Source organism: Cyprinodon tularosa, unplaced genomic scaffold (assembly GCF_016077235.1).
Source record: "Cyprinodon tularosa strain WSP-4 unplaced genomic scaffold, ASM1607723v1 ctg764, whole genome shotgun sequence".
Taxonomy (NCBI): domain Eukaryota; kingdom Metazoa; phylum Chordata; class Actinopteri; order Cyprinodontiformes; family Cyprinodontidae; genus Cyprinodon; species Cyprinodon tularosa.
The window spans coordinates 128,178-138,272 of NW_024039523.1; the positions used below are offsets into that span (position 1 = coordinate 128,178).

The 10,095-nt window shown below is 43.8% G+C and overlaps 1 protein-coding gene across 1 annotated transcript in view; it reads right to left on the reverse strand.

Moving 5' to 3' along the window:
* The window catches only part of hsf2 (heat shock transcription factor 2), a 32,061-nt gene extending 22,644 nt beyond the window's left edge, over positions 1 to 9,417 (reverse strand). The window contains exons 1-2 of the mRNA XM_038270522.1: positions 9,202 to 9,417; positions 216 to 324 (exon numbers count right to left, since the gene is read on the reverse strand). Of these exons, the coding sequence (XP_038126450.1) occupies positions 216 to 324; positions 9,202 to 9,294 (202 nt within the window). The 5' untranslated portion in view covers positions 9,295 to 9,417. The remainder of the gene's footprint in view (positions 1 to 215; positions 325 to 9,201) is intronic.
* Positions 9,418 to 10,095: the final 678 nt, after the last annotated feature.

Consider the following 10,095-nt stretch of genomic DNA (forward strand, 5'->3'; position numbering starts at 1 on the left):
CAGCTTTATGTCATGTTCATTTTTTTATATTCTGGCTGATATAAAGCGGATATCTGCCAATATGTTGGACATAGTTTTTTAAAAGCCCCCAATGTCGATACTGGTCTTCAAAATCTCAAATCGGTCGGGCTCTAATTATGATGATGCATGATTCAGTTCAGCACCAGAGGAGCAGTGGATGAGAGGCGCCTTTTCTATGTGGCTGAAAGTCTTACACATATTCAGCTGCCTGATGAAACTGGCCATGTTGTTATGCTTGAAGAACTTGGGGAGAATCTCCTTGGCGAAGCGCTGTTCATCCAACACCAGGAAGCTGTTGCCTTCCTGAAAACAGACGACGCAAAAGTCAGAAGAGCCAGATGCCCGTTTCAATAAGTAGGTTTAACAAACCCAGACTCAAATCCTCAACTCTGGCTTGATCTAGCTCCAGTTAGTGCTGCTCAGGGGTCAAAGGGGATTTAAATTCACTTGGTTTAAAATAAAACAAAAAACATAGAAAACCTCCATAATTGCCTTGTAATGCCATGGCAACCCAGACCTAAAGTGAAGGAATATGCTAACTACAATGGTGAATTATTTACAGGAAGCTGAGAAAATGTTTTAATGACAATACAAGGAAACATTTACATCCTATTTAAATATATCAAAACGAGAACAATGAGAGAGAAATATTCAAAGATCTATGCACCTTTTTATCGGGCTCTTAATCCAGAAATAAATAGAATGCAATTAAATTATTTGCTTTGGATATAATTTAGGGATTCCTTTTGTTAAAAATGAAATAATGTTTAGTATCACCTCTTGTAAGCTGGAAGAAATAAAATATTGATGGTGAGACACGACTGATGCCCCGAAAAAAGTTAAGCCACTGGCTGCCATATTGGCACACGGTTTTATGGCACCTGTCCCATGGAAAGCGTCATAAAAATGCCTCCATGTTCAGCATTTGGCTGCAAAAACCAGCAGTTTTCTGTCTGCTGGAAGACATTCCACAGCTGATTTCACCGTCAGTGGACGAACTAAGCAATAAATCCATCTATACGCCGATGGATCCTATAGTGTAGTATGTAGACTAACATTAGTCTGGCTATCTCAGACTGACTGGAAGACATTGACTGAGTTAGCCATTGACATTGGGTCTAACGTTAGAAAATAGAGTAAATAGAAAGTAATTCACTGTCAAAGTAATTCTTTATTAAGCAGATGATGCTGTCGTTTTTTAAGTGTTTGTTACATTTCTCATTTGAAAAAGGCATGTGCTGAAATATATTGTATGTTGTAATGATCTTGGTTCTGTTGTTTTTCTTTAAGTTTTCTGTTTCAAGTTTAGCCAGGTTTTTCATTGATTTCTAGCTTTTTTGGTGTGTCTGGATTCATTTAAGTTGCTTAGGTTTTTCTGTCTGTCCCCTGCTGCCTCCTTGTGTTCTTTTCCCTTGGCTTCCTCGTCAGCTCTAATCACACCTGTTCCCTATCAGCTCATTAGCTCTACCTTTGTTCAGTCAGCCATAAATACACTCCCTCTGCAGTCCCTCTTTGCTGGTTCCTCGTCTTACCTTTCCTCACCCTGGCTCCTTGTTGGTTTTTCCCTGATGTCTCCATGGTTCTGGTTAGTGTTTGATTTTTATGTTGGATTTTTGGATTCCTGTTTTTGTTTAACTTTTTTAAGTTGGATTTTTGGATTCCTGTTTTTGTTGCCTGATCTTGCAATAAAGCGTCCAAGAATTCACCTCTGCCTCCCAGCTTCTGCTTTTGGGTCCAATTAAGAAACATTAAACCAAATCCTGACAGAAGGAACCAGCCAAGCATGGACCCAGCAGAACTCGGCACGGACGCTCTGAGGAGAATCTCTCTCACTCTTGTGAATGCTCTGGACTCCATATCTACTCTCAGTCCACCTTGGAAGAGGGTGAGTGCGGCTGACCAATTAAAGCCGATCTTCCTCTCTAACTCCTCACTTCTATCACCCCCAGTTTTGTCTGAGCTATTCGAGGAGTTGGAGTGGAACTGCCAAGCCGCCTTCGCCCAACTCTGCAATAGACCTCCACCACCCAAACCATCATTCCATCACCTTCCCATTCTGCTGTCTCTTACCTCCGATCCTGTTCCCCCACCATTACCAGCTGTTGGTCCTCCCCTGCCATCTGCTTCCTCCAGGCATAAGCAACGCCGCCGGAGGAGGAAGACAACCACCTCTCCGGCGGATCAGCCTGACGCCTCCACTCCCTCTCCGGCGGGTCAGCCTGACGCCTCCACTCCCTCTCCGGCGGGTCAGCCTGACGCCTCCACTCCCTCTCCGGCGGGTCAGCCTGACGCCTCCACTCCCTCTCCGGCGGGTCAGCCTGACGCCTCCAATCCCTCTCCGGCGGGTCAGCCTGACGTCTCCACTCCCTCTCCGGCGGGTCGGCCTGACGCCTGCTTCAATCCCACTCTTCTTCAGGTCAGTTTCCCCTATGGCCTTCGCCGTCACCTCCATGACCAGCAGTTAGCTCCTCGAGTTAGAGGTTTAAATTCAGTCACCATGATAACACCCACTGCAGTCAGAGCACCACATATTGAGGAGTCAAAGTTATGGGACTACTTTTATGGGCAAAGGGAGGATCTATTCCCTTTCCTTCCACCTCCATCGGTTCCCTGTCAGCCAGCACATCCCAAGCCCTTTAGAGGGCCAGTTTCCCCAGCTCCAGAGCCCAGTGGAGGGCCAGTTTCCCCAGCTCCAGAGCCCAGTAGAGGGCAAGTTTCCCCAGCTCCAGAGCCCAGTGGAGGGCCAGTTTCCCCAGCTCCAGAGCCCAGTAGAGGGCCAGTTTCCCCAGCTCCAGAGCCCAGTAGAGGGCCAGTTTCCCCAGCTCCAGAGCCCAGTAGAGGGCCAGTTTCCCCAGCTCCAGAGCCCAGTAGAGGGCCAGTTTCCCCAGCTCCAGAGCCCAGTAGAGGGCCAGTTTCCCCAGCTCCAGAGCCCAGTAGAGGGCCAGTTTCCCCAGCTCCAGAGCCCAGTAGAGGGCCAGTTTCCCCAGCTCCAGAGCCCAGTAGAGGGCCAGTTTCCCCGACTCCTGAGCCCATTAGCGGGCCGTTTAGCCTAGCGCCAGAGACTCCTGAGCCCATTAGCGGGCCGTTTAGCCTAGCGCCAGAGACTCCTGAGCCCATTAGGGGGCCGTTTAGCCTAGCGCCTGAGACCCCTGAGCCAGCCCTGAGCCGTCTTGAGTCAGCTCTGTGCCTTTTAGAAACCCCTGAGTCAGCTCTGTACCGTTTAGAGACCCCTGAGTTAGCTCTGTGCCGTCCAAAGACCCCTGAGCAGAACTTAAAGGAGGTGTCTGAATTTGAGGTATGTGGCTTTACGCCTCCTAGGACCTCTCTGCAGGCGCCCCAAGCCACCCAGAGCCCTCTGCGGGCACTTCAAGCCACTTCAGAGACTAAACCTTTGGGGCCATGGGTGGTTTCCCCCATGCTGGATGTGGAGCCACAGTCGTTGGTCTCCCCTGTTCCTGAGGCGGAGCCGCAATCGGCGGGCTCCCCTGTTCCTGAGGGTGAGCCGCAATCGGCGGGCTCCCCTGTTCCTGAGGGTGAGCCGCAATCGGCGGGCTCCCCTGTTCCTGAGGTGGGGCCGCAATCGGCGGGCTCCCCTGTTCCTGAGGTGGGGCCGCAATCGGCGGGCTCCCCTGTTCCTGAGGTGGGGCCGCAATCAGCGGGCTCCCCTGTTCCTGAGGTGGAGCGGCAATTGGCGGGCTCCCCTGTTCCTGAGGTGGAGCGGCAATCGGCGGGCTCCCCTGTTCCTGAGGTGGAGCGGCAATTGGCAGTCGGCGGCCACCTCTGAGGCTGTTCCTGAGCCGCAGTGGGCGGCCTCGTCTGATCCTGTTCCTGAGCCGCAGTGGGCGGCCTCGTCTCATCCTGTTCCTGAGCCGCAGTGGGCGGCCTCGTCTCATCCTGTTCCTGAGCCGCAGTGGGCGGCCTCGTCTGATCCTGTTCCTGAGCCGCAGTGGGCGGCCTCGTCTGATCCTGTTCCTGAGCCGCAGTGGGCGGCCTCGTCTGATCCTGTTCCTGAGCCGCAGTGGGCGGCCACCTCTGATGCTGTTCCTGAGCCGCAGTGGGCGGCCTCGTCTGAACCTGTTCCTGAGCCGCAGTGGGCGGCCTCGTCTGAACCTGTTCCTGAGCCGCAGTGGGCGGCCCAGTCTGAACCTGTTCCTGAGCCGCAGTGGGCGGCCCAGTCTGAACCTGTTCCTGAGCCGCAGTGGGCGGCCCAGTCTGAACCTGTTCCTGAGCCGCAGTGGGCGGCCCAGTCTGATCCTGTTCCTGAGCCGCAGTGGGCGGCCCCTTCCGAGGCTGTTCCAGAGCCGCAGTCGACGGCTCCCTCTGAGCCTGTTGCAGAGCAACAGAAGCGGAGGCGGCGTCCTCCTCGGCGCATCCTGCTGAAGCGGAGGCGGCGTCCTCCTCGGCGCATCCTGCGGAGGCGGCGTCCTCCTCCTAGGTTTCTGCTGCATTGGAGACGCCGGCCTCCAGAGCGTCTCTCTCAGCTCCGGCCTCCAGAGACTCTGCCTCGCCTCCGGCCCCGCGGCAGCCCTCCAGAGACTCTGCCTCGCCTCCGGCCCCGCGGCCGCCCTCCAGAGACTCTGCCTTGCCTCTGGCCCCGCAGCCGGCCTTTCAGAGACTTTCGATTGTCCTCGCCCACTCTGGATGGGTTGCGTTTTGTTTCTTGGACTGTTTTTGGCTTCTTGCCCTCCTTCCTGGTTCCCCCTCCGCCCACCCTGGGTTGTTTTTTGTTTTTTGGACATTAAAGGGGCGTCTGGAATCCGCCCTTAAGTGGGGGGCTCTGTAATGATCTTGGTTCTGTTGTTTTTCTTTAAGTTTTCTGTTTCAAGTTTAGCCAGGTTTTTCATTGATTTCTAGCTTTTTTGGTGTGTCTGGATTCATTTAAGTTGCTTAGGTTTTTCTGTCTGTCCCCTGCTGCCTCCTTGTGTTCTTTTCCCTTGGCTTCCTCGTCAGCTCTAATCACACCTGTTCCCTATCAGCTCATTAGCTCTACCTTTGTTCAGTCAGCCATAAATACACTCCCTCTGCAGTCCCTCTTTGCTGGTTCCTCGTCTTACCTTTCCTCACCCTGGCTCCTTGTTGGTTTTTCCCTGATGTCTCCATGGTTCTGGTTAGTGTTTGATTTTTATGTTGGATTTTTGGATTCCTGTTTTTGTTTAACTTTTTTAAGTTGGATTTTTGGATTCCTGTTTTTGTTAATGATCTTGCAATAAAGCGTCCAAGAATTCACCTCTGCCTCCCAGCTTCTGCTTTTGGGTCCAATTAAGAAACATTAAACCAAATCCTGACAGTATGTTATATTGACAAAAAAAGCAACTCAAACATTTTAAAGGCTAATGCACAGACACAGTATTAAAGTATATGGCATCATGCATGCACAATACAATTTGCAAATAGGAAAATACTACAGCATTAACAGAAATGTTCTTGTAATCCAGTGTTGATGTAAAATCTTGAAATTATATATAATATGTAATTACCCTAAAGACGTCATCAATACATGTATATTACATGTCCATCATCAATTTAGCGCTTTTGGCTCATCTGTATTATTGTTCTCTATAAACACATTCATTATATTTGTTTATTTTTTATATTATTTATATTTCATATTTTATGATAATGCAGCTGTTTTGTGTTTTATTTGTTTTTACTTCTTTAAAGCACTTTGGTCAGCTGTGGTTGTTTTTAAGCGCTTAACAAATAAAATTGGATTTTTTTTTTTTTTACTCTGTCACTTATTCTATTATTTATAAACTTTTTAAGATCACATCTGAGTGACCACTTTAGCTGTAATCTTTAGCTGATGTAACTCCACAATTTACCCATTGTGGGACAACAAAGGGAGTTTCTATTCTAGGTAGTCTATATCTGCAGTTTATTCAGTAATGTTTTCTATTCTAGGTAGACTATATCTGCAGTTTATTCAGCAATGTCTTCTATTCTAGGTAGTGTATATCTGCAGTTTATTCAGTAATGTTTTCTATTCTAGGTAGTGTATATCTGCAGTTTATTCAGTAATGTTTTCTATTCTAGGTAGTGTATATCTGCAGTTTATTCAGTAATGTTTTCTATTCTAGGTAGTGTATATCTGCAGTTTATTCAGCAATGTTTTCTATTCTAGGTAGTGTATATCTGCAGTTTATTCAGCAATGCCTTCTATTCTAGGTAGTGTATATCTGCTGTTTATTCAGCAATGCCTTCTATTCTAGGTAGTGTATATCTGCAGTTTATTCAGCAATGTTTTCTATTCTAGGTAGTGTATATCTGCAGTTTATTCAGTAATGTTTTCTATTCTAGGTAGTGTATATCTGCAGTTTATTCAGCAATGTTTTCTATTCTAGGTAGTGTATATCTGCAGTTTATTCAGCAATGTTTTCTATTCTAGGTAGTGTATATCTGCAGTTTATTCAGTAATGTTTTCTATTCTAGGTAGTGTATATCTGCAGTTTATTCAGTAATGTTTTCTATTCTAGGTAGTGTATATCTGCTGTTTATTCAGCAATGCCTTCTATTCTAGGTAGTGTATATCTGCAGTTTATTCAGCAATGCCTTCTATTCTAGGTAGTGTATATCTGCAGTTTATTCAGTAATGTTTTCTATTCTAGGTAGTGTATATCTGCAGTTTATTCAGCAATGTTTTCTATTCTAGGTAGTGTATATCTGCTGTTTATTCAGCAATGCCTTCTATTCTAGGTAGTGTATATCTGCAGTTTATTCAGCAATGCCTTCTATTCTAGGTAGTGTATATCTGCAGTTTATTCAGTAATGTTTTCTATTCTAGGTAGTGTATATCTGCAGTTTATTCAGTAATGTTTTCTATTCTAGGTAGTGTATATCTGCAGTTTATTCAGCAATGTTTTCTATTCTAGGTAGTGTATATCTGCTGTTTATTCAGCAATGTCTTCTATTCTAGGTAGTGTATATCTGCTGTTTGTTCAGCAATGTTTTCTATTCTAGGTAGTGTATATCTGCAGTTTATTCAGTAATGTTTTCTATTCTAGGTAGTGTATATCTGCAGTTTATTCAGTAATGTTTTCTATTCTAGGTAGTGTATATCTGCAGTTTATTCAGTAATGTTTTCTATTCTAGGTAGTCTATATCTGCAGTTTATTCAGCAATGTCTTCTATTCTAGGTAGTGTATATCTGCAGTTTATTCAGTAATGTTTTCTATTCTAGGTAGTCTATATCCGCAGTTTATTCAGCAATGTCTTCTATTCTAGGTAGTGTATATCTGCAGTTTATTCAGTAATGTTTTCTATTCTAGGTAGTGTATATCTGCAGTTTATTCAGTAATGTTTTCTATTCTAGGTAGTGTATATCTGCAGTTTATTCAGTAATGTTTTCTATTCTAGGTAGTGTATATCTGCAGTTTATTCAGTAATGTTTTCTATTCTAGGTAGTGTATATCTGCAGTTTATTCAGCAATGTTTTCTATTCTAGGTAGTGTATATCTGCTGTTTATTCAGCAATGCCTTCTATTCTAGGTAGTGTATATCTGCAGTTTATTCAGCAATGCCTTCTATTCTAGGTAGTGTATATCTGCTGTTTATTCAGCAATGCCTTCTATTCTAGGTAGTGTATATCTGCAGTTTATTCAGTAATGTTTTCTATTCTAGGTAGTGTATATCTGCAGTTTATTCAGTAATGTTTTCTATTCTAGGTAGTGTATATCTGCAGTTTATTCAGCAATGTTTTCTATTCTAGGTAGTGTATATCTGCAGTTTATTCAGTAATGTTTTCTATTCTAGGTAGTGTATATCTGCTGTTTATTCAGCAATGCCTTCTATTCTAGGTAGTGTATATCTGCAGTTTATTCAGCAATGCCTTCTATTCTAGGTAGTGTATATCTGCAGTTTATTCAGTAATGTTTTCTATTCTAGGTAGTGTATATCTGCAGTTTATTCAGCAATGTTTTCTATTCTAGGTAGTGTATATCTGCTGTTTATTCAGCAATGCCTTCTATTCTAGGTAGTGTATATCTGCAGTTTATTCAGCAATGCCTTCTATTCTAGGTAGTGTATATCTGCTGTTTATTCAGCAATGCCTTCTATTCTAGGTAGTGTATATCTGCAGTTTATTCAGTAATGTTTTCTATTCTAGGTAGTGTATATCTGCAGTTTATTCAGTAATGTTTTCTATTCTAGGTAGTGTATATCTGCAGTTTATTCAGCAATGTTATCTATTCTAGGTAGTGTATATCTGCAGTTTATTCAGCAATGTTTTCTATTCTAGGTAGTGTATATCTGCAGTTTATTCAGTAATGTTTTCTATTCTAGGTAGTGTATATCTGCAGTTTATTCAGTAATGTTTTCTATTCTAGGTAGTGTATATCTGCTGTTTATTCAGCAATGCCTTCTATTCTAGGTAGTGTATATCTGCAGTTTATTCAGCAATGCCTTCTATTCTAGGTAGTGTATATCTGCAGTTTATTCAGTAATGTTTTCTATTCTAGGTAGTGTATATCTGCAGTTTATTCAGCAATGTTTTCTATTCTAGGTAGTGTATATCTGCTGTTTATTCAGCAATGCCTTCTATTCTAGGTAGTGTATATCTGCAGTTTATTCAGCAATGCCTTCTATTCTAGGTAGTGTATATCTGCTGTTTATTCAGCAATGCCTTCTATTCTAGGTAGTGTATATCTGCAGTTTATTCAGTAATGTTTTCTATTCTAGGTAGTGTATATCTGCAGTTTATTCAGTAATGTTTTCTATTCTAGGTAGTGTATATCTGCAGTTTATTCAGCAATGTTTTCTATTCTAGGTAGTGTATATCTGCTGTTTATTCAGCAATGTCTTCTATTCTAGGTAGTGTATATCTGCTGTTTGTTCAGCAATGTTTTCTATTCTAGGTAGTGTATATCTGCTGTTTGTTCAGCAATGTTTTCTATTCTAGGTAGTGTATGCAGTGCTGAGGAATATTTATTCTGCTCTGCCTAAAGCAGCAGGCTAGGGGAGCAGGTCGACCTCCCCAAGATGGCGCCCGTATTTCCTTCGCCGCGACAGTCCGTGCGGGGTCTCCTCCTATGCTCGGAGGACGCAGCCCCTGAATTGGAAGTCAGGATCTAAGCAGTACATCTCAAGTAGCTCAATCAGTAGAAAGCTGCTGAGCCACAGCCCCCCATGACCACCCACCCACCCACAGCCAGGGGTTAGCGCACCATGCTAACAGCCCACGCTTACCTGGCTCCAGCAAATAAACTCATTTGTGTCTGCATCTTCCACCAGGGTCCAGAGCTTGGTCAGGAAGGCCGGGACGTTGGAGTTCTGCTTCATTTCCCAGTTTTTAGCCAGATAGGCCGATGCAGAGATGCTCTAAGCTCCGCTGTGTTGCTCTGGAAGAGATGTCCAACCCAGCATTGAAGAGGAAACCAATAGACTGAAACTTCCGCTGGCTTCCTGTTTAACAGGATTGGTCAAAAGCAACTTTACGTAAGATACCTCACGTGGAATTCCCTGCAAACAAACAAAGAGAGGGCGGGGCTAACCGCGAGCCTCACATGTCTGGGGAAACATCAACAATAAATGAATTAGTCATTCTATTCTATTAAGTTTATATCTATAGCTTCAATTCACATCATGTCATCTCAAGGCACTTTCCAGTTCACCAGATCATCAAGTCACATTGATTAAAAGTTTTCTATCTTAGGAACACCAGCTGATTGCCTTGTTCATTTTTGGCTTACCAACATGTCATGTAATATGCATATAACACACATTAACTGAAATTAGAAAACAAATATTCACATTTGGCTTAAAAAATAATGAAAGACTTATAATTTACAAGAGTTTTCTAAGAAGCTAAACTTATCAGGACAAAGACAGCACAAAAATGTACCCTTCACTTTGATCTAACAAAAAATCATGACAATAACAAAGAAACTGAAATGAATAGAAATACCAAATAATAAATGTGCTGTAGTTGGTGAATGACATTGCAAATTATATCATAATATTATCAGGATATTCATTATCACAGTACAATCTTTTAAAATACTAAATAATAATATACAATTGAAATATGTAATTGTAAATACAATTTGTGCAATATAATTGTCAGGTTGGGTGGAGGCTTTG